Source organism: Dreissena polymorpha, chromosome 4, assembly GCF_020536995.1.
Source record: "Dreissena polymorpha isolate Duluth1 chromosome 4, UMN_Dpol_1.0, whole genome shotgun sequence".
Classification (NCBI taxonomy): Eukaryota; Metazoa; Mollusca; class Bivalvia; order Myida; family Dreissenidae; genus Dreissena; species Dreissena polymorpha.
The window spans coordinates 48,469,018-48,492,502 of NC_068358.1; the positions used below are offsets into that span (position 1 = coordinate 48,469,018).

Below are 23,485 nucleotides of genomic sequence, written 5' to 3' on the forward strand. Positions count from 1 at the left end.
GCTAAGCGGACACCATTTACACTACAACGCAGCCAAAGAACCAGCTTTAAATTCCATAGCCTTAAAAAAGCAAACAATTATAAGGCATAAGATATAACAGATTTGCACGTCGTGTTAAACGCTTTTTTTCCATCGACCATAAATAAGATTATTTGTTTTTGGATGCATTACTTTTTATTGAAGCAATTATAATGTTTTGAACAACATAATGTCCATATATTAATTAAAATACATGGTTATCAAAAAAGCCCGTAAATTAGGTAGCACATATCAGATTAAAGCAGTATATGCATATGAATCTGATTATACACAAATCGACTAACATATAAATGAAACCATGTTTGTGTTATCCTATTTTCTAACGATAATCTTGGCATGTGTTTTGATTTTGCGAGTAAACTGTACACCAATTTGCATACACTCATTTCCGTGACATATATCCATTGTGTAGATTACTTATAACAAGAAATAGCTTTTTAAAAAGATATACGGCGTTGATTGTGGTTGGAGTTGGTGAAAGGTAAAGAGTTCAATGAATGAGATCAAAGATAGCGAATGTCTTATTATGTGCAGTTCATAGCTGCATCACACGCAGTACGGGATGTTACACGGAGTTTTCGCGGCTTATTTGACATTATTAAATATTGCTGGTCATAAACCTATAGAAACAAAACAGAAAACCAAAAGAAGAATGGAAGTGAAATTAAAACATATGAGTCAACCGGCCACAAGCGAAGTACCCGTACATATTTTAAATATTTATACGCGCGTTCTTCAAACAAATTTGATTCGATTATTAACAGTATCGAGAATCATCGCGCTCATGCTTAATACATTAGTCAATATGGTGGAATAATTCTTGTTAAATTAATCAAAAATAATATTTATCATGGTATTTTTGAAAACACATTAAGAATCTATTATTGACATACCATATTTATATCGCTGAATATCTTCATTTAACATATTTCTGGTCTAAAGAAAATTCCATTTCACCTAGTTAACGCGATAGCGTCTATATTATATAACGATTTTTTACTGCCCGCGAACTGACCCTGATACCTTGCGGGTTGGAATGCAATGCATTAAAGTGAGGCCACGCTCTGCTGGAACGACGGCTTGTTTACAACTTTATACTTTTACATGTTTAATGTTCAATTTCGAAAACATTTTAAAATGGTTTGGCCAAAACGAATATCAGGATAGTGAAAAACAATACTTTTTATGAACTTAAATATACTAATAAAACTGTTCTATCGAGCCTTTTCATTAGTGATGAAATTGTTTAATGCTGAACACGCAGTAAAACAGTGTTACAAAGACGCGGTCATGTTTCCAATGTTCTGGTGTTCTGCTCAATCAAATCAGCCAATGGAATAAATGAAGTGTATTCAATCGTGTCTAGCCGCGGGAAATTTTATTTGAATTTTATTGGACACTTACAAAGGTCAGGTAAGGTGAAAAGCTGGCTTAGACAGCTACGCCGAAAAATGTGTTATTTTAGTAGAATTTCGAATAACACAAAATAAAGTTATAACTTCTTTATTCTACCTTTCCTTTGCAATAACAAATGACTGGCACATATAAAGCTTTATTTACATATTTACACAAATTTAATATTTCAAATTTACATATTTTTGTTGTATACTATGGAACTTAACAACAGTCTCTTCATGTAATAAAAACGTTTAAGAAATTTATGCCGTGGAAAAAGGTAACATGAAGAAACACAAATGAAATGGAATTCATCCTCTATGTCCTGTAATTAAAAGAAAGGCAATAACGTTTTTACGAGGTTTATTGTTGTACGGAATACCATTGGGGCCATCGTGGTTACACATTAAAATCCAGAGGGAGGCCGTGCAGTAGTGCAATAGTACGTTGGCGACAATGCGATAGTACGATGGCGACAACGCGATAGTACGATGACAAGTCATATCGTACTGTCTCCATCGTATCATCGCAATGTTGCCATCGTACTATCACGTTATTTTATTGTCGTTATTGTATTATCGGATTGTCGCCATCGTACTATCGCACAGTTGCCATTGTATTGTCGCACTGTCTCCATCGTATCATCGCACTGTCGCCATCATACTATCGCGTTATCGTACTGTCGTCATCATATTATCGCATTGTCGCCATCGTACTATCACACTGTCGCCATCGTATTGTCGCACTGTTGTCATAGTACTATGGCATTGTCGTCATCGTACTATCGCATTGTCGCCCTCTTTATTTTTATGTGTAACCATGATGGCCCTAACGGTATTCTGTAGGTTGCGTGTTTATCTAGCGGTTTAAATTCTCAATGGATGATCATGGGCCCTTAATTAACACAGTATAAATTGCCTTATTACAAGGCAAATAATTATTACAATACAATCCAAACTGCAACGGGGCATGATCAGGAAAGTGTGAATTTACATGGCTAGTTATTCTACATGGAAATGAAGTAAAAAGTTAATGGGGACATCTAATTTAAAAGTACTTTCTATCAAAATCATATAAATTGTAACAAATATCAACATATATAAACTAATGAAAAAAAAACATATTGCCAATACCCGTGTCATTTCCATGGTGAGCTTTAAAAATTTGGGCCAATCGTTTAAAATGATTAAAAAAAACAACTACAATGTGTTTGTAATAAAACACTGATGCCCACACGTGTTGCTTTTCTCTGTTATACTCAACTTTTGACTGGGGAAAAATATCTAAAATATCAAGGTAGCTATATGTTTGTTAAGTTTAAGCCTTCTAGCTGCGATCCATTTTTAGTGAAAAGTCAAAAGAAATAAACAACAATATTTTGCTAAGAATGGGCCATTCATTCAGTTGTGTATAAAACATCTAAACCTTAATATAGAGGTGCACAACTGCAGCTGCTTGCTGATATGCATCTAAAGTTTCAATCCTCTTACAAAATACTTTTTGAGCTACAGTCCACACAAATCAAAATTGCATTGTTTTGCAGCAAACGGGGCAACAAATCCAGTTGAGTTAAAATTGCAGGTGTTCAGGTCCTCATGCGTATAAATATACTGGCAAAGTTTCATCCCTATAGCACCAATACTTTGTGAGTTACAGGCTACACAAAAGAGTGGAACACACAGAAGGACAGAAGCATGGACGGACAAGGACAAATTTAAACAACCTCTCATTAAGTGGGGCATACAACTTTCAAACATCCTAAAAACACTTGCACACACATTTTAAACAATATCACAAAGAACTATGCCTGCTTGTAAAGATTATTCTCTATGGCAAATTGATATTTAATAGGCAAGTTGTTTTCTGAACATGAGAAAACCATGCATCTGGTGTTTTTAGAATCTAATTTCAGCAATTCTCCAATAACCTTTTATTATAGATTTTCGGCGGAACATTAATTAAATGTTTAAGTCACCATTTAAACAATAAAACATTTAAAATAAATAAACATCTCCTGAGATGTATTATCACAATGTTATAAAGGAATGCTGAGAAGTATGCTCAACATCAGTATTTTAGTAGTAGCTAACCACTGAAATGAAGTAACAACTATTGATGGAAATAGTACACACCCTAGCAAAATGTTAGTTATTTTTACTTTTAACATTGACCCAAGAAAACAACGCCAGTGAAAATTTATACTTTGTAAGACCACAGGAATTAATGCCACATGAATGAAAGCCATATGAATGGTTTGTATATAATATATTTAAAGAAAAATGAAATAATGCCAAACAAAGGCACTGTTAGCAACCCTGGCACTAGTAAAATAAAATGCTGCACAACACGTAAGACATTTAAACAAGTCATGCTGTTTTAGTGAAATTTCAGAAAGGTCACGTGGGGATAATATTATTTAAATTATTGCAAAATCTTTAGTAAGTTAGTTATAAAGCAATAAAGATTAACAACAAAGATCAGAATATAATATTTTAGGTAAAACATATTTCTTTTAATATTGAGGGTGTCTTAGCAAGCAACGGTTGTTCCTTTGTTTCATTATGACCTCTCTGTATAAGTTTAAGCAGTATAAATGTCAAAGCCCAATGATTTTTTATAAATCTTAAGTATCTTAGCATGTAATTTTATAGTGCACTTGTGAAAACAATAATTATCTTGATCTGCTACCTGTACATATGCATAGTTGTGATTGCTTTGTACCTGAATGCTTGCCTCACACTATCAGCCAATAATAAACAAACATCATTTTAACAATAAATATAGAACACTTTTTTCAGAATCACTAGAGTGGTGGTTACTATTACACTGTTTATGGACTAGTGGAGTATTAACATGTGCAAGTCATGTTTGCCTACACAACACTAAAACAAAAATGCTGTAAGTCTTACTTTCTGTACTTGGCTTCTCGTTAAACCAGCACTGCAGCTCATCCTCTAACCTACTCTCCAGGGAAGCCAAGTACAGAAAGTAAGACTTACAGCATTTTGCTGGGGTTTCAAGGTCACAGTCATTGTCTATTGTATATCTAAGAAGTAAATCGTCAATGCGACACTCAAATACACCCCGTGCTCTCTTTTAATGTTCTGTGTCGCCTGACGCTGGCTGGAAATTATGAACCAAATCATCTCTGATGGCCTTTTTTTTTCAATCTGTTTTGCGGACAGGCTTGCTGCAAATACATAAAGTATGCTTTTACAGCAATATTTTTAGTGCATATGATTAAGCAAATGATCAACCTCATATTTTAACGATAGATCATGTACGTCAAACAATTATCACATTGACACTTACACCCAGCATTAAAAAATTTAAACCATTTTTTAATATTGAAGAAATGCTTTGTTTTAGAACCAAAATTAAACAAGAGCTTGTCACAGTAGTGCCAAATCCCCGCCGAAATGTGTTTGCTTGTATTACAACATTTGTTTTAGAGAGTAGAATAATATTTGAAAAAACAAATAAAGGGAGATAATTCATTATGCTCCGGACAAAAATTTACTTTGAAATTAAATAAAGGGATATAATTCAAACACTAAGGTAGATAGAGTTATGGTTCTTAGTCACTGCACTTCTCCTAGTTGCCATCTAGGTATTTAAATTTCAAGTAAATTCCTTCAGTAGATTAAGAGTTATGCTGTGGACAAAAAATTTACTTTAAAATCATATAAAACAGGAGATAATTTAGAAACTAAGGTAAACAGAGTAATGGTTTTTGGCCACCACACTTCTCCTAGTTGCCATATGTTTATATTTCAAATTTCAAGTAAATCCCTTTAGTAGATTTAGAGTTATGCTCTGGACAAAATTTACTTTAAAGTTATATAAAAGGGGAGATAATTCAAAAACTAAGGTAGATAGAGTTATGGTTCTTAGTCACTGCACTTTTCCTACTTGCCATCTGTTTATATTTAAGTTTCAAGTAAATCCCTTCAGTAGATTTAAAGTTATGCTCCGGACAAAAATTTACTTTAAAATTATATAAAAGGGAAGATAATTAAAAAACTAAGGTAGATAGAGTTGTGGTTCTTGGTCACTGCACTTCTCCTAGTTGCCATCTGTATATATTTTAAGTTTCAAGTAAATCCCTTCAGTAGATTTAGAGTTATACTCCGGACAAAAATTTACTTTAAAATTATAAAAAGGGGAGATAATTCAAAAACTAAGGTAGACAGAGTTGTGGTTCTTGGTCACTGCACTTGGTCTAGTTGCCATCTGTTTATATTTCAAGTTTCAAGTAAATCCCTTTGGTATATTTAGAGTTATGCTACGGATAAAAATTTACTTTAAAGTTATGCTCCGGACAAAAATTTACTTTAAAGTTATATAAAAGGGGAGATAATTCAAAAACTAAGGTAGATAGAGTTAATGTTCTTGGTCACTACACTTCTACTAGTTGCCATCTGTTTATATTCTAAGTTTAAAGTAAATCCATTGAATAGATTTGGAGTTATGCTCCAGACAAAGTTTCAGCCGGACGGACATATGGACCCGACCGATTACTATATCCCTTCCAAATTTTTTTTCGGCGGGGATAAAAAGCATGTACAAAGTATTATCAACCAAATTTGAAAGTATTTAAGGGTTTAAAGCTGGAAATCATCATGGAAAATGTAAATGGCAAACACTTACCCCAAAACATTCAGTTCCGGCCATGAGTTCACTGAAATGTAAGAATATAACAGTAGAAGAAATCTATAAAGAATGTTACATACAAACAAGAGCTTGTCACAGTAGTGCCAAATCCCCGGCGAAATGTGTTTGTTTGTATGAGAACATTTGTTTAAGAGAGTAGAATAATATTTGAAAAACATGGCACCTGTGTCATCTATATATATTTTAAGGATCAATTAGTTATATAGTGCTGTAGACAGTAGAAAATAAAATGTATGGAAATGAAAAAAAGGGAGGTAATGTAAAAAGATGACTAAAACAGTTACTGTTCTTGATCACTGTATTTTTCCTTAAACTCATCTATTCATTTAACAGTGAATACTTCAGTGTTCAAATCAAAATATTATTGAAAATCAGATAAAGGGAGATATTAAAAATTGAAAAGCTAAATTATTTATAATGACATTAAATTAAAAATAATTGAACATTATAAATAAATAAAATATTAATAAAAAAATAATAATAAAATAAATAGAGATAATTAAAAACTATAGCTGAAAGAGTTGTGGTTCATGATCACTGCACTTCACCTAGTTGCCATCTGTTTATATTTCTAGTTTCAAGTAAATCCCTTCAGTATTTTTAGAGTTATGCTCTGGACAAAAAATTACTTTTAAATAACATAAAGGGAGATTATTCAAAAACTAAGGTAGATAGAGCTATGGATCTTAGTCACTGCACTTCTCCTACTTGCCATCTGTTTATATTTAAGTTTCAAGTAAAGCCCTTCAGCAAATTGAGAGTTATGCTCCGGACAAAAATTTACTTTGAAATTTTATAAAGGGAGATAATTAAAAAACTAAGGTAAATAAAAGTTATGGTTCTTGGTCACTGCACTTCTCCTAGTTGCCATCTGTTTATATTCTAACTTTAAAGTAAATCCATTGAATAGATTTGGAGTTATGTTCTGGACAAAGTTTCGAACGGAAGGAATGACACATAGAGGGACAGGACTAATTACTATATCCCTCTGATTTTTTTTTCGGTGGGGATGATAAATAAGCGATTTGTAGTCAACTTTAATACCTTAATTAAACCTTAACCATCACGTTGTTCCTATGCAGACAGTATACATGAATATAATCCAAATGTAAGGGGTACATTCACAAATGTGTAAGCCTACCATAATGTGTAATATAACAAATCAAGGTTGTAACATACTTCTCTTACTCCTAATTTGAGCTCGTCAACATCAAGATTTTAGAAATGCTCTGAATAGACTCAGACACTTGTGAAACTTATTCTTACAACAAATCTAAATTGAGCTACAGTCACACAACAAGAGATGTGTTCGTCAGAAACACAATGCCCCCTATTGCGCCGCTTTGAAATGATTTTTTTTTTACCTTTAACCTTGAAGGGTGACCTTGACCTTGAACTTCCACCACTCAAAATGTGCAGCTTTATGAGAACGCCGCTTTGATTTTTTTTTAAACTTTGACCTTGAAGGATGACCTTGACCTTGAACTTCCACCACTCGAAATGTGCAGCTTCATGATAACGCGGCTTCAATTATTTTTTTTACCCTTGATCTTGAAGGATGACCTTGAAGGATGACCTTGACCATGAACTTCCGCCACTCAAAATGTGCAGCTTCATGAGAACGCCATTTTGAAATTTTTATATTTTTTTTACCTTCGACCTTGAAGAATGACCTTGACCTATGACATTGACCTTGAACTTCCACCTCTCAAAATGTGCAGCTTCATGAGATACACATGCATGCCAAATATCAAGTTGCTATCTTCAATATTAAAAAAGTTATTGCCAATGTTAAAGTTTTTTTCGGACGGTCGGACAGACTGACTGACATACTGACACACTGACATACTGACGGACAGTTCAACTGCTATATGCCACCCTACCGGGGGCATACACATACACATATGCACATTACTGATTGACTCCATTGATGAAATGAACAATTTAATATTTTAAATATTCAAAAAAAAAACACTTACCTCCTCTTTTAATGGAATGATAGTTCCGCTCATCATCATCATCATCATCATCATTATCTGGAGAACAAAACATATTTTCATAATTGTCTTATATTACTATATAATTGTCATATTTTTATTTCTATAAAGTCACTTGTTTTTGCTTTTATATAGTTGCATAACTTAAGATTTATTTTCATAAACATAAATGTATATTTTTAAGCAGAAATATGTAGAAATGTTGCTTAATTTTATTGAAGGTATTTCACACAAAGAATTTCTTTTTTAGTTTTAAATTATTAAATAACAGTTTGCTTGACTGTCTGAACCTCTGCATGAGAAAAATGGGACCTTACTGTCTATATCTCTGCATGATAGAAAGGGGACCTAATTCAGGGAAAATGACCACAAAGAAACGAGCAGTGTCACCTGAATATTTGTTGATGATAAAAAGATATATTAAATGTAACATAATAAAAGAAAAACACCATTGACATTTTACAAGGCCTTTTAGGTTATTTTTGGAAGGGTTAATAAGCATTGACTTCTAATTTTGCCATTGAAATATAATAAGGCATTATTATGCTAAATAAGAAAGAACAGGGTATGGAATGGGAACTTTGAACTTATATCATCATTCTAAAGAGTGTATAAAGTTTCATTTGAATATCTAAAGTAAATACAGTGATAGTGTATCCCACAGACCTTAACCACAGTATCATCCTAACAAATAGATGAATACAACAGTTACAAACAATTTTGTACCTCTTCCCTTCCTAGGCAAAAAGTGATCCTCTTCCTTCGGTTCTTTGGACGTGTCAACAAGCACTTCTGAAAAAAGGTTAATTCATTTGTTTAGATTTTGGAAATCTTAACAGTATTTCAGTGATATTGTGGTGGTCATTAAACAATAAGTACTCTCACTTTTCCTATGAAAATGTGGTCTCTAGAGTGGTTACTTTCTTTTCTAAGATTTGACCTGATGACATAATTTTCAGACTCACAAGACCCAGATTCTAACTTTTTCTAGATATTGTAAAGATAAATATTCTTATTAGTTTCATTAAGATCGGGTAATTAATGTGGCCTCAAGAATGGTTACAAAGTTTTTCTAAGATTTGAGCCGCTGACCTCGTTTTTGTATGCTCATGACCCAGATTAAAACTAAGTCTAGAAAATGTCCATATTAAAATTCTGACCAGGTCTTTTCAAGACTGGATGAAAAATGTGGCCTTTAGAGTGGAAGCCAGCTAAAGGTTGACAAGGCACACAGCATTCTGAACCACCATGGAAATAGAATGATATCAATAGCTCACTGTCAGTGCTATATATTCAGGAGAGCTATAAATAGCATGATGAATGACAAAATTACAGTCAGGACAAGCATCTTTTTGCCCACATTTTACCTATTGAACCTCTATGTCTCAAGTTGCAATTTTAAGTAGGGGACAAGTATTAAACCCACCACGCCATCTCCGCTCCATGGTTATTAGTTGTAAGTTTAAAAGTGCATGGTGAATGCGAAATGTGCATGTCTGCTCAATACAGATACTACATTAAAAGTTTCATCAAATTTTGATACATTCCAGTGATATGACACAGAAAAGTACGTTTTCATAAAACGGAATATTATTATTAGATAAGCAATAACTCTCTGAACAACTATTTCAGGGGAACAACATAACAATATGCCCATGTCGACTCCTATAGGAAAGTGTATATGAAGTGTCCTCAAATTTGGATCATTAGTTTCTGATATCTTGTGCAGAAATTAAAAATCTATAAGTACACGTGAATTATGAATTATGAATGAAAGAGCATCAGGCCACAATGACCTGAGATTATGGGCATATTCACCCTATATGGATGCTGAATATCACTTTTAATCAAAGTTAGGTCATTAAAGTTTAACATATCACTTTGAAACAAAAAGTGTGATGGACAGAAGGATAGAAGACATGGAGTATTTGGATGGATGCACAAGAATGTCAATTATATGCTCATTAGTTTCTGAGATCTTCTGCAGATATGAAAATTGTAAAAGACTTAAAGCCAGAAGGAAGAACAGACATCAAATAGGATTGAAATAATTTTTGGGAAATATCAGACCAATGCAAACACAATTTTACAAAATAAGAAAAAGTTTGAGATATGTAGAAGTACTGCCCTCCACAAATTAAGAACATTTTATTCCCAGAACAATTACAAAAATATCCACCTATCTTATGCTTCATTCTCAAGCTTAGGAAAACTTTCACAATCCTTGGCAGCCATGTTTAAAAAAGAAATAATGGATATTTCATAATGAATTACGCCAGGATCATTTTTGCAGCAATCATTTATTATTTAGTCAAGCAATTACACTTTTTCTAGAATATTAAGCTTGTGGTGACCATGTGAAAAAAGTTTCTTTTATATCAATGTCTACTCTGCTTGGTCTAAAACAAACAAAAGGAAAAACCTGTGTTGTTGTCAGCAGACAGTAAGAGTTCACTTTCTGGATCTTTATTGTCATCATCCACTCTGTTTTCTGAAAAAACATGACCAACCCTATATTCCTGAAAATAACTGGGGCTTAAGCTCATGAAATAAATGGGCACTTCTAAATTTAGGTCCACATGATTTTTAAATTGACATAAAATCCAAAATGTTTTTTCAAGGAAGTCTAATAACTACTATTTGAGAAACATGACAAACTATGCTAATGAAAAGTACTTCAAGCAATCAAGCTGGTTATATGTTTGTTTAAAATAGTGTTTTGCAGTTTTCAACAGTATTTCAGTGGCATAATAGTTGAAAGTTAACCAACTCACTCTTTTAATATATTTGCTGATTTACCAGTACTAAGTGCCCATACTTATTTCAGTAACTGACAACTACCCTACTTGAATCAGATATACATGTAGAGGGGGAATGGCTGTAGAAAGGAGTCTTTGACCAATAAGTACATATAAATTGGCCAATATATTAAGGCCACACACATCATCACTTAGTTTCATGATGCTCTGTTTTAAACCATTTACGTAACAGTGACCACAATAGTTCACCTTGAGCATTTCATGCTCAGGTTAAATTATATAAGCATGAAGGCCATGATTGTCCAGAACTGCTCATAATAAACATTCCGATTAATTTTCATCAAGATTAAGTCATATATGTGGCCTCTAGAGAGCTGACTAGTTTTTGACATGGTGACCTAGTTTTTGAATAAACATGACCAAGACTTGGGCGCACTATACCAAAAGTAATGTGCCTTGAATTGACCAGATGGAAAATCATAAGGCTAGGGTTCCTTCTGTCAATGGTAATCAGCACCACTGGCAACAAACTCGTTAAAATGTTAACAGTTTTTTTAAATATTTGAATGCCATTATGATTGTATTGCTTAAAATTGATCACACTTTACTGCAATATTCTGTGCTGACTTTTTTGTATGTAGCAAACATGTTTAAAATGTGCAAAATGATAATAGAAGCCATACCATCATTTACAGCTTCTATAGATATCTGTGGCACACTACTTCCACCAGCACCAGCATCAGCACCATCAATTGGCTTTTCACTCAGAACAGCAGTCGTTTCAGCTAGAAATCGATGGTTAAGAAAACAAAACGTGTTATGTAATATATATATGTGTTGTAATAATAAGATTGACAAATCATAGACACTTTGCAAACATACAGAAGTCCATTATTGATTAAATGCTGACAGTTAAAATATGAAACCACACTTAGATTACATGGCCTTGAATGGAAATTATCAGAGGATATTAAAGATTTACATATGACAGATTGGATGAAAAATGTGGCCTCTAGAGTGGAATCAAGCTTAAGGTTGACAGAGCACAAAGCACTCTGCATGACAATGGAAATAGAATGATATCAATAGCTCATCTTCAGCAATATATATTCAGAAGAGCTAACAATTGAATGATGAATGATAAAATTACAGTCAGGACAAGCAGTTGTTTGCCCACATTTAACCTATTTAACCCCCCTGTGTTAAATTGACATTCAAAGTGGGGGAAAAGTATTAAACCCACCATGCCATCTCCTCCCTATGGTCATTAGTTGTAAGTTTAAAGGTGCATGATGAATGCAAAATGTGCATGTCTGCTCAAAACAGATACTGCATGGAAATTTTCATTAAATTTGTATAAGTTTTTGACACAATGACCTAGTTTTTGGATAAACAGACCAAGACTTGGTCACACTATACCAAAAGTAGTGTGCCTTGCATTGAACTGATGGAAAATCATAAGGCTAGGGTTCCTGCTGTTAATGGTAATCAGCACCACTGGCGACAAACACGCAACAAGAAACCGTCCGCGACGGGTGATGCTCCCCAAAGTTTTTATTTGTCACAATATTGCACTATATATTCAGATAAAAGGAAACGCCTTGAGGGCACAGTATTTGGGGGGACAATAATTTTTTTTAAGAAAATTTCAAAGGGCCATAACTCTGTGAAAAATCATCCGACCAGAACCCGCTAATAATATACACATCTCCTCTTGGTAGTGAAGCTTCCCATAAAGTTTCATTGAATTCCGGTCATTAGTTGCTGAGAAATAGCCTGGACAAGAATTGCACTATATGTACAGTTAATGGAAAATTTCAAAGGGCCATAACTCTGTGAAAAATCATCTGAACAGAACCCGCTGATAATTTGCACATCTCCTCTTGGTAGTGAAGCTTCCCATAAAGTTTCATTGAATTCCGGTAATTAGTTGCTGAGAAATAGCCAGGACAAAAATTGTGCACAGACGGACAGACAGACAGACGAAGCGGCAACTAAATGTTCCCCCCAAAATAAATTTTGCGGAAGCATACAAATGTCAACAGTTTTTCAAAATATTTGAATGTTATTCTTGATTGCTTAAAATTTATGACACTGCTATATTCTGTCCTGACTTTTTGTATGGAGCATACATGTTTACAATGTGACACAAGATAGAGCAAGTCATACCATCATCTACAACTTGTATAGGTGTCCGTGATACACTACTTTCACCAGCACCAGCACCATCCATTGGCGTTTCACTCAGAACATCAGCTGTTTCAGCTAGAAATCGATGATTAAGAAAACAAGTAGTGTTATATGTGTTGTTGTAATTGATTTACAAATCATAGACACTTTGCTAGCACAACAGAAGTCCATTATTGATTTAATGCTGACAGTTGTAATATGACACCACCAATAGATCACATGGCCTTGAATGGAAATTATCAGAGGTAAAAACTCTGCCCTCTTAGCTCATTGCCAAGTTCAACGTCTATGATTACTACAAAATAAACTGTAATATTTTTTCTTTAACATTTAAAATTCCTACCACCCTTAATACTGATATTTTATTTTGCAGAATTTTATATCTGATATACAAATAAACTTATTTATAATAACTTACTAAACACATGAATACAACATATATACATGCTCATTTTAACTATGTTAATAATACCTCAATTCAGATATTTACAATAAAAGTGTTTCCAACATTTCTTTCAATAAAGGAAAATGTTATCTGATTTAGTTTGTACTATTGACTTAAGTTTTAACACCACATGACCCGGTTTCAAACACAGCCAACATATGTTTGGAACACATTTTTGCAAAGTGTCATAAACCACCATTAAACTAAAGTAATTGAGCAGACAATTTTTCCCTTTCAAGTAACAGTGACCTTGACCATCATTTAAAGGAATAATCCCTCTAAATACCAGGTCAGAGTTATGGGATGAGGTCAGTGACCTGATACACAGTATTTATCAGTTGATCTGGCCTCATTGCTAACCTATCCTGAGATAATATTGTTACACAAAACTATGGATGTTTGATCAAACTTGATGCGATAATTCAGCAATCAAGTTGTTTAAGACATATTATTTATAAGTCATGTTTGATATCACAAACAATATAATAATCTCTTTAAGGCAGCTATATCTTCAGTAAATAGACACCTAGATTTTTGGTAACTGTTCATGTAAAAAAAATTCCCTTACCTGAGATGGAAGTCTTCTGTTTGTGAGCAGTTTGTGTCTCCTGTAGGGCAGTTTGTGTCTCCTGACACTGTGCCTGCAATATAGTCTACTGTATATCAAAAGCTTTCGGTCAACCACAACGACAAAGAAAAGTTGTAAAATACCCTCTTTTTTTACAATTATTAGTTTGTATTGATAAAAATATCACGACTGTTATATTACATTACTTGAAAAAAGTTGTCAAGTTTTTATATTTTCTGTATATTTGGTAATAAATTTTACTGTGTATGTCTACCAGGTAACTACCAGTTAACTATAAATAACGCCAGTAGATTGATCATCATCCTCACGTGGTAAAACCCAAGAAAGCAAATTGTGCATGCATAGTGAATAGTTTATATCTAATATATAAAATGATCAATCTACTTGCGTTATTTATAGTGTGCATATTGTTATGTCACCTATTTTCGCGATGTACTTTCGATTTAACATCGCAAAATTTTATTACCGAATATTCTGAAAATATGAACTTTTTTCAAGTAATGTCATTAACCAGTTGTGATATTTTAATCAATATAAACTAATAATTGTAAACTAGAGCTTTGTCACAGACGTGACGAATACGCCACATGCCGCATTGACACATAATATTTTGCATGTCGTCTTCACAAAAAACAGCGAACACCATGCTCAATTTTTAAAACACACTGTGACCCCTTGACCTATTTTTTGACCCAGAAAGGCCCATGTTCTAACTTGGCCTTAAGATCATCTCCATAAAACTTCTGACCAAGTTTGGTGAAGATCGGATGTAAACTACTTGAATTAGAGAGCGAACACCATGCTGAATGTTAAAAAATGCACTTAGTGACCCCTTGACCTAGAATGGCCCATGTTCAAACTTGTTCTATAGATCATTTAGATAAAACTTGTGACCAAGTTTGGTGAGGATTGGATGAAAACTACTTGAATTAGAAAGCGAACAACACGGTGAGGTTTAAAACGCACTAAGATACCCTGTGACCTAGTTTTTGACCAGGCATGACCCATATTCAAACTTGACCTAGACATCATCTAGATACAACTTCTGACCAAGTTTGGTGCAGATTGGATGAAAACTACTTGAATTAGAAAGCGGACAACATTGTGATGTTTAAAACGCACTAAGTGACCCCGTGACCTTGATTTTGACCCGGCATGACCCATATTCAAACTTGCCCTAGACATTATCAAGATTCAACTTCTGACCAATTTTGGTGAAGATTGGATAAAATCTACTTGAATTATAGAGCGGACAACATGGTGAGGTTTAAAACACCCTAAGTGACCCCGTGACCTAGTTTTTGACCTGGCATAGCCCATGTTCGAACTTGACCTACACATCATCTAGTTACAACTTCTGATCAAGTGTGGTGAAGAACAGATTTAAACTACTTGAAATAGAGAGCGGACACCATGCTCAATGTGTAAAACATACTAAGTGACCCTGTGACCTAGTTTTTGATCTGGCATGGCCCATGTTCGAACTTGGCCTTCAGATCATCTAGATAAAACTTCTGACCCAGTTTGGTGAAGATCTGATGAAAATTACTTGAATAAGAGAGGTCACCATGCTGAATGTTAAAAAATGCACTAATTGACCCCATGACCTGGTTTTTGACCCGGCAAGGCCCATGTTCCAACTTGGCCTAGACATCATGTAGATACAACTTCTGACCAAGTTTGGTGAAGATCGGATGAAAACTACTTTAATTAGAGAGCGGACAACATGCTGAATGTTTAAAATGCACTACAAGACCCCTTGACCTAGTTTTTTACCCGGCAAGGCCCATGTTCAAACTTGGCCTAGACATCATGTAGATACAACTTCTGACTAAGTTTGGTGAAGATCGGATGAAAACTACTTGAATAAGAGAGCAGACACTTAATACGGACCGACAGACAGACTGACCGACCGACAGACAAGTTCACTCCTATATACCCCCCTAAACTTCGTTTGTGGGGGTATAAATATAAAAGCAATATGCCAAGGGACATAGGAAATATTTGGGGTAGTGCGCAAACTTTAACATTTGCTGCATATTCTTAGTGGGAAAATTATTACAAAATGCTTGATAGAGTTGTCTGCTCTTGTTTATAGGTTGGGGTCATGTTGGTAAACAAGTATGCAAAATATGAAAGCAATATGTCAAGGGACATTGAAAATATTTGGGGTAGTACGCAAACTTTAACATTTGCACGCCAACGCCAATGCAAACGCTGACGCCGGGGTGAGTAGGATAGCTCCACTATATATATTTCATATATAATAGTCGAGCTAAAAGTGCAAACAAAAAGTCTTACTTGATATTGAGACAAAAAATTCTGGCTTTGGAACAAAGTTGGATAATAACATTTTAATTCTTAGTTCTCTGACCTTTACATTGTCAAATATCAGATCCTTCTCTGCCTCATTCTGCCCATTATGGGTAGGAGTGTTGATGGGAACAGGTACGTGCAGAACAGCTACATGCCCATTTCCTGCCTCATTCTGTCCATTATGGGTAGGTGTGTTGATGGGAACAGGTATGTGCCGAACAGCTACGTGCCCATTTCCTGCCTCATTCTGTCCATTATGGGTATGAGTGTTGATGAGAACAGGTACGTGTGGAACAGCTACCTGCCCATTTCCTGCCTCATTCTGTTCATTATGGGTATGAGTGTTGATGAGAACAGGTACGTGTGGAACAGCTACATGCCCATTTCCTGCACCATTCTGTCCCTTATGGTTAGGAGTGTAGATGGAAAAAGCTGCATGCGGTATCTGCCCATTTTCTTCATCATTCTGTCCATAATGGGCAGGAGTGTCAATGCGATCAAGCCCTTTTTTTATTTCTGCAGTTAAACAATAGCAATATTACCAATTGTGTGGACATGTTTAACATGTCAGCTTTATTTTTGCATGTTTTTCCTGAAAGCTTCTTTTTAGGTTAAGTATAAATAAAACAGTGAATATTTTTTAAAAGTAGTAATTCATATCTCATAGTTATAAACACTAGTCCTCAAATGGTGAAGTTTTGAACTTAGCAGCAGTGTTTTTTTTCGTTCAAATTCAGGTTCAATTAAAAAGAATATAGATTTTCAAAATAGGATTTAACAAGAGATGTGTTTGTCAGAAACACAATGCCCCCTATTGCGCCACTTTGAAGCCATATATTTGGCCTTTGATCTTGAAGGATGACCTTGACATTTAACCACTCAAAATGTGCAGCTCCATGTGATACACATGAATGCCAAATATTAAGTTGCTATCTTCAATAATGCAAAAGTTATTGCAAAACTTTAACCAAGGTTTAAGTTTTGGGACACACACAATGAATGACAGACAGACAGGCCAAAAACAATATGCCCCCGATCTTTCGATCCGGTGGCATAAAAATTCTCAATTGAAGGTTTCCAAAAAAATCACTTTAATTTTCAATTTTAAAGTATTTGTAAGAAAAAACAATAACAGCACTAATTTCCAATTCTAATCAAAACGAAATGATTTTTCCCAATGCAAACACATTCAGCATAATCCTCAAAATTATGAAAAAACAACAATGTAGTGAATATTTAATTAAAAAAAAGACAATTATCAGGCATTAGGCCCAAATTAATAAAAGGAATTACAAACAAATGTTTTTCTTGCCTTCAAAAATTTACTGATTAAGTGAAACACTGCAAAAATGTATTGTGTGTAGTATATGTTCATTTTTTTTAAATCATAAACAATTAATTGAAAAACTGTAATACAGTCCTGGTATCAACATCATAAAAGGACTAATTATGGGATAAAGAAAGTGTAAAACCTTTGTTTGATGATAAAAACTAGACAGAATATTTATTTAATAAGGAGGTGTATATATTGATAACACACTACTAGATTTTTATAATTGGTTGGTAATGTTTAAACTCAACAAAATTTGTTTGGAACTGAAAATATGTTTATAAATGGAAAGAAACAGACACATTAGTTTGGAACTCAAAATAGAGGTCCATGAAGCCCTAGTCCTATACAGATGCCGATCATATCCAGGATGATCTGGCACGTGAACTGTGCAGCCGTCGTGTAGATCCATGTTTATCCATGTAGTCTTGGGACATTCGGGAATTTCCTTGGCGCTTCAGAAGGCCAACCAACAGTTTTGGAAGTTCAAAACAGCCATGTTGATCCGCAACGATCCAGGAAGATAGCAATATCCGGGATGGTTAGTGTTGCTGCTGTAAAGGGTCTGGGAACAGCCGTTAAAGGTCTAGGGACAGACCTTTTAATGCATTTACAATCTAGGTAAAAATTTTAGACCCTTTCTCTTCAACAACTGTGACAGCAGTTGTATGGTTGTCTCTTGTTCTACTGACAATGCAACAAGGGCAATGAGATGATGACTTAGGGCAAGCTAATGCTGATGAGAAGCCAGCTTTTACCGCAAAAGCTCAGGTCTAAAACAGTATGCTGATTGATAAAGCGAAGCTATCACAGAGAAATAGAAGAGTCGTGAATAGGATTTATGTAAACCCGTAAATTGAATGAAAAGAAGAACCAACTGGGTCAGATAATCGCTCACCAGACGACCAGGCCTGGGTGATTAAGTACGGCTTAAAGACGAACAAAACAACAAGAGATGTGTTCGCCAGAAACACAATGCCCCCTACTGTGCTGCTTTGAAATAAAATTTCTATTTATCCTTTGGCAGGTATATTTAAATCATCTCCCTTTAAAGCTTGGATATTGTTTTGTCCAATCCAATCCCTCAAAATGTGCAGCTCCATGAGATACACATGCATGCCAAGTATCAAGTTACTTTGTTCAATATTGAATAATTATCTCCCTTTAAAGCTTATTACTTCCCTTGGATTTGTATTTTTGACCTTAGACCTTTAAGGATGACCTTGACCTTTTACCTCGATGTGTTAGTCAGAAATAGAATGCCGCCTACTACGCCGCTTTGATTTATTTAACAAAAATATATAATTTGGTAGGTCAGATAAGTATGTCCATTAAAAGCTTATTACTTCCTTTGGATTTGTTTTTTCGACTCCGTGACCTATTTTTTGACCCGACATGACCCATATTCGAACTTGACCTAGATATTGTCTAGATACAACTTCTGACCAAGATTCGTAAAGATTGGAAAAAAAATTGAATTAGAGAGCGGACACGAAAAGTGTGACAGACAGACTAACAGACGGTCAGTGCAAAAACTATATACCCCCTTTTCTTCGAAAGGGGGCATAAAAAAGGCTTCTCAATATTCAAATGGGCTATCAGATTTACCAAGAGATCATGACACATATTGAGCAAAGAATAAAGCTGAAGATGTTTTACTACAGGAAGCATCTGACACCTTGCATAAAGTTTGTGGTGCCCACCATCGAAGACAGTTACCACCATCTGATGTGTGACTTTCGGGTCGCACACAACGCCATCTCCAAGATAATATGTCAGGTATGCAATGCGATATTTGAATAATTTGCTGATGAGCCAATACCCTGTCCTGAAATGCAAGATGTGTAGAAGAGCATCGCCAAGCAGTTCAGCAATTGATAGGAGTTGAACAACTGTGTAGGAGAATCAGGTGTGAAGCACATCGCCGCAAATTTTCCGAGGCATGGTAGCTCCTTAAACTACAACTATTATCATTCCATAATCCTCATGGTCTTGGCTGACGCCAACTAAGAAGTCATTTAGATGGAATTAGGCAGCAATGCTCTTCGTGTTTAACATGGGGTTCAGATTGAGCCAATCGGCAATGTTGACCACTTTCTCTGAAAGGACTAAGGACATCTTTTTCTTCTGGTGTCAGTGTCAGTTGGTGGTGCTGATGGTTGAAGATCTACTTGTAAATGTATAAGCAATCTTGCCTTGACCTTGTTTCTCCTTCATACTGCTATTCTTAATTGGTAGTGGTTGCTGCTTGTGAAGATCTGTTGGGAACTTTAAGGCGAACTTTAAAAATACGCTTCATTTTAGGTGACATTTCAACATATAAGCTATGTACACCACATCTAGCGCGATTTCTGCCTAAAACACAGTCAGTGTGGACAATCACCGTGGTCTGAGCGTGTACCCATCGTGAATGATTGCGGTGACAGTGGGTGAGCATCGCTGACGTTTTCGGGAAATCGATCTCAGGTTGGACCACTATGATTATTTAAAGAATAGTTTTGTTAACATTTCGAAAATACTTTTTTGTTTGTGTTCACATGGCTTGCCAATAATTGCATATGAACATGTTTAATGTACACGTAATTTGATATCAGACTATTTTAGTGATTTCCTGTTACTATTGTAACATGTTTTGATTTGAATAAACATTCGAGTTTTTGACAGTAAGTATTCAATTCAGTGATATTTTAATGAAAACAAATCAGTTATGTTGACAATTTACAATGTATATACCTTTATTCAGAAACAAGTTCATTTTGTCACATGCTCTAAAGAAAAAACAAATGAATATAATAAAATGTGATAAATAAAAATGTACTCAATATCACAAAATTAAAATTACTTCGTTCATCATCATGTTAAGATTCCTTCGTAAACATCGAAATTAACTTGTTATAAACAACATACAGGTTGACAGCATGACAAATAATCTTTTCGCATGACTATGATTTTAAAAATCACTGAATTGAATACTTACTACTAATGTCTCGAATTTACACATGTATTGTAAGAAAACATGTCACAATAGAAACAGGAAATCACTAAAATAGTCTGATATCAAATAACACCTCATCTTTTAATGAACTTGGTGGCAAGCTATATATGTACACGAGGGAGCAAGCATTTTCGTAAACTAATAAAAACAAATTTGGTAATAAAAACAAGATGTGTTTTTGAAACACAATGTCCCCTAAATGACGTTTGACCTTGAAGGATGACCTTGACCTTGACCCTTCACCACTCAAAATGTGCAGCTCCATGAGATACACATATAGACTCGGGGACATAAAAATTCTGTAAACAGAGTCAATATTATATAAAAAAGTGAAACAAATGATTATTGTAACATGAAAACTTAAATACACATGAAAAATATAAATGTACATATATATATGTATATATATATCTATATTCACATGTGGTGATCCTCTAGGATCCCTGTGGTCCACCATAAAATGTATTACCCAATAACGCCTGCGCTTGAGTTTTTATCAACATATTTGATCAAGCCAGTCACAGCGATTTTCCACAGCGACAACACTGCGTTCCACTGTGTATCGCGGTGACGAAAGTAGTTTCCACGCTGGGCTGAATCACAGTGGTGCATGGAGGAAGGCAGAAATTGCGCTATACATTGTGTATACAAGGTCACATAAGAGATTTGATTGCAGAATGATTGAATAACCAAAACTCAAGCCGCTGTTATAAAACTTAATGTCGGTTAACTGTCCAGGACAGTCCGTGTGGGCGGGGTGATGGTGTTTTGCTGCTGGGTTGGTCCGTGTGGATTACGTGTTGCCACTGGGGGGGGGGCTAGGTATTGAAATATTGAGAATCAACCAAATTAGTTTCGAACTAAAAATGGATGTCTTTAACCATATAAAAATATTAAGACTCAAAAATTTGTTTGGAACCAAAAATGTTTATTGGCACTGTTTGTAGGAATTCAATAAAATGCAAACACTGGTTCAAAGTTAAACAAATGATTTCATGTAAAAGAGCAAATCATGTAAGTTCATAGTTTTAAACCTGATTTTAACTATTAGTATGATAATATACATACCAGCTTGAAGCCACACAATCAGAGGTTTAAGAAGTCGAAGAAGTGGACTGCCAGCCTTTGCTACAAGGTAATGAAGTGTATATAAATAGTTGAAATGAAACGACTAGGATTTCTTGAGTGTGAAGGCAAGAACATGCTTTATATAGATTTCAGTATTATTCCACTGGCATTGCTTGATCAAACTGGAAAAAATTAAATTAACTTTCAGATGAAGTGACACTCAGTGCATCAGATTAGATCAGCCCTTCCGCCTAAGGCCATTAACAGTTGCAAATGACTGAGGAATTAAATTAAGAGTGCCTATTGGGCCGAAAAATGAACCTGTCATCAGAAAATGTTTTTCGTCTTAACTGCTAAGGGTCCAAATTACACATACAGATGCCTTTTAAACATAGACATGCATCTGAATCATATATATGCTTGGGAAGTAATGCTCGGAAAACTTTGCCTTTTATGGATTACAGTTGTTGCATGGTGTCACTTGGTCGCTCAGTTATTAGAAATAATATATTTTTCATTCATTTGGCTTTTGGAAGCTTAAATTGAAGGGATTTTCATGGATTTGTTTTTTAAGGTAAAAGCTTTGTAGCAAAAGTTTAATTTTAAGGATTATGTGAATCACAACCGAGTTTGGAATTTAAATATTTTCTTAAGAATTTCTTGAAACTGTTTGATGTAGCCATCTTTTTACTAGCACATGTTAAATCAAAATTAAAATACACTTAATGATTGGTCGTAGTTACTAATTATGAGAAGTGCTTGATACTCACACATCACCTTTGAAGAGCCTTTAGAAGCAAGGCCTATCAAATTTTTTAAACCATGAACTATACATTGAACTCTCCTATGTATATTCTTAAAAGCCCATAAATACTCAAAATCAACTAAAACAAGAGCTGTAAGAGGACAGCGGGCTCGACTATTCGAGTGCTTGACAGTATAACGTAAGCCATCATTGGGAAATTGTTCATATTCAATAATTTATTAGACAATCTTTCAAAAACAAGAGGGTCAAGATGGCCCTAGTTCGCTCACCTGAGAGGAGTCGGTTCATTCAATCTTGATCAAATGTCAAACTTGACCTAGATATTGTCCAGACAAACATCGGGGTCAAGATTAATCATTATTTCATTTGCAAGTCATGATCAATGTACCTATGAAGTTTCATGATCCTAGGCATAAGCAGCGTTTTTTTTTACCTGTTTGGGAACAGGTCCTGTCCCCTAGAAATTGTGAATTTTGGAGTCGCGAAATCCCTCAAATTGGGAATTTTCGCGTCGTGAAATTCATCAAATTGGGAAATATCAAAAATCATACAAATACATCAACTGGAATCTATTTTATGTAGTAAACAATGCTTTTATACACTATCAATGGCATTCTGGGATAGGGTAGATCATAAGTCTGTATAACAAATACCAGTTTATTTAAAAAAAACATAAGAACTGGTTTTCCAGATAGAATTAATGGGTATTGCCGCAATATAACTGAAAATTGTTTAAAATGGCATACAGCCCAATTAAACAATTACTTTGTGTGGCAAGCTCAGTGATTGACTGGGGGATGTTTTTCAAGTTGAAAACTGAGAAGGCTGACAGTTCTGGTGATGAATGGAAGCCATCCTGCAATTCTCCTAAGAGTTTGTAGACCATTGGGACTGCCAAAAAGTTTACCACCAGTTCCTGACT

At 34.7% G+C, this 23,485-nt stretch overlaps 1 protein-coding gene across 1 annotated transcript; it reads right to left on the reverse strand.

Moving 5' to 3' along the window:
• Window positions 1-1,526: 1,526 nt before the first annotated feature.
• On the reverse strand, window positions 1,527-23,449 carry LOC127878414 (uncharacterized). Its single transcript, XM_052424938.1, has 11 exons — window positions 23,329-23,449; window positions 21,798-21,857; window positions 16,463-16,920; window positions 14,068-14,140; window positions 13,034-13,129; window positions 11,548-11,649; window positions 10,528-10,596; window positions 8,832-8,897; window positions 8,088-8,144; window positions 6,085-6,115; window positions 1,527-4,624 (listed from the first exon to the last, which is right to left on the reverse strand). The coding sequence occupies exons 1-11, from the start codon at window positions 23,447-23,449 to the stop codon at window positions 4,600-4,602; spliced, it is 1,158 nt and encodes a 385-aa protein (XP_052280898.1). The 3' UTR covers window positions 1,527-4,599.
• Between the last annotated feature and the right edge of the window lie 36 nt (window positions 23,450-23,485).

Bases quoted from the DNA above. Each gene is read 5' to 3' on its own strand.
- LOC127878414 (XM_052424938.1), bottom strand. From the start codon at position 23,449: ATGGTCTACAAACTCTTAGGAGAATTGCAGGATGGCTTCCATTCATCA. The intron at 16,921-21,797 runs GTATGTATATTA...GTTTAACTGCAG, and splicing joins GATTGTGTGGCTTCAAGCTG to AAATAAAAAAAGGGCTTGAT. The intron at 8,145-8,831 runs GTACAAAATTGT...TTTGTTCTCCAG, and splicing joins TTTGCCTAGGAAGGGAAGAG to ATAATGATGATGATGATGAT.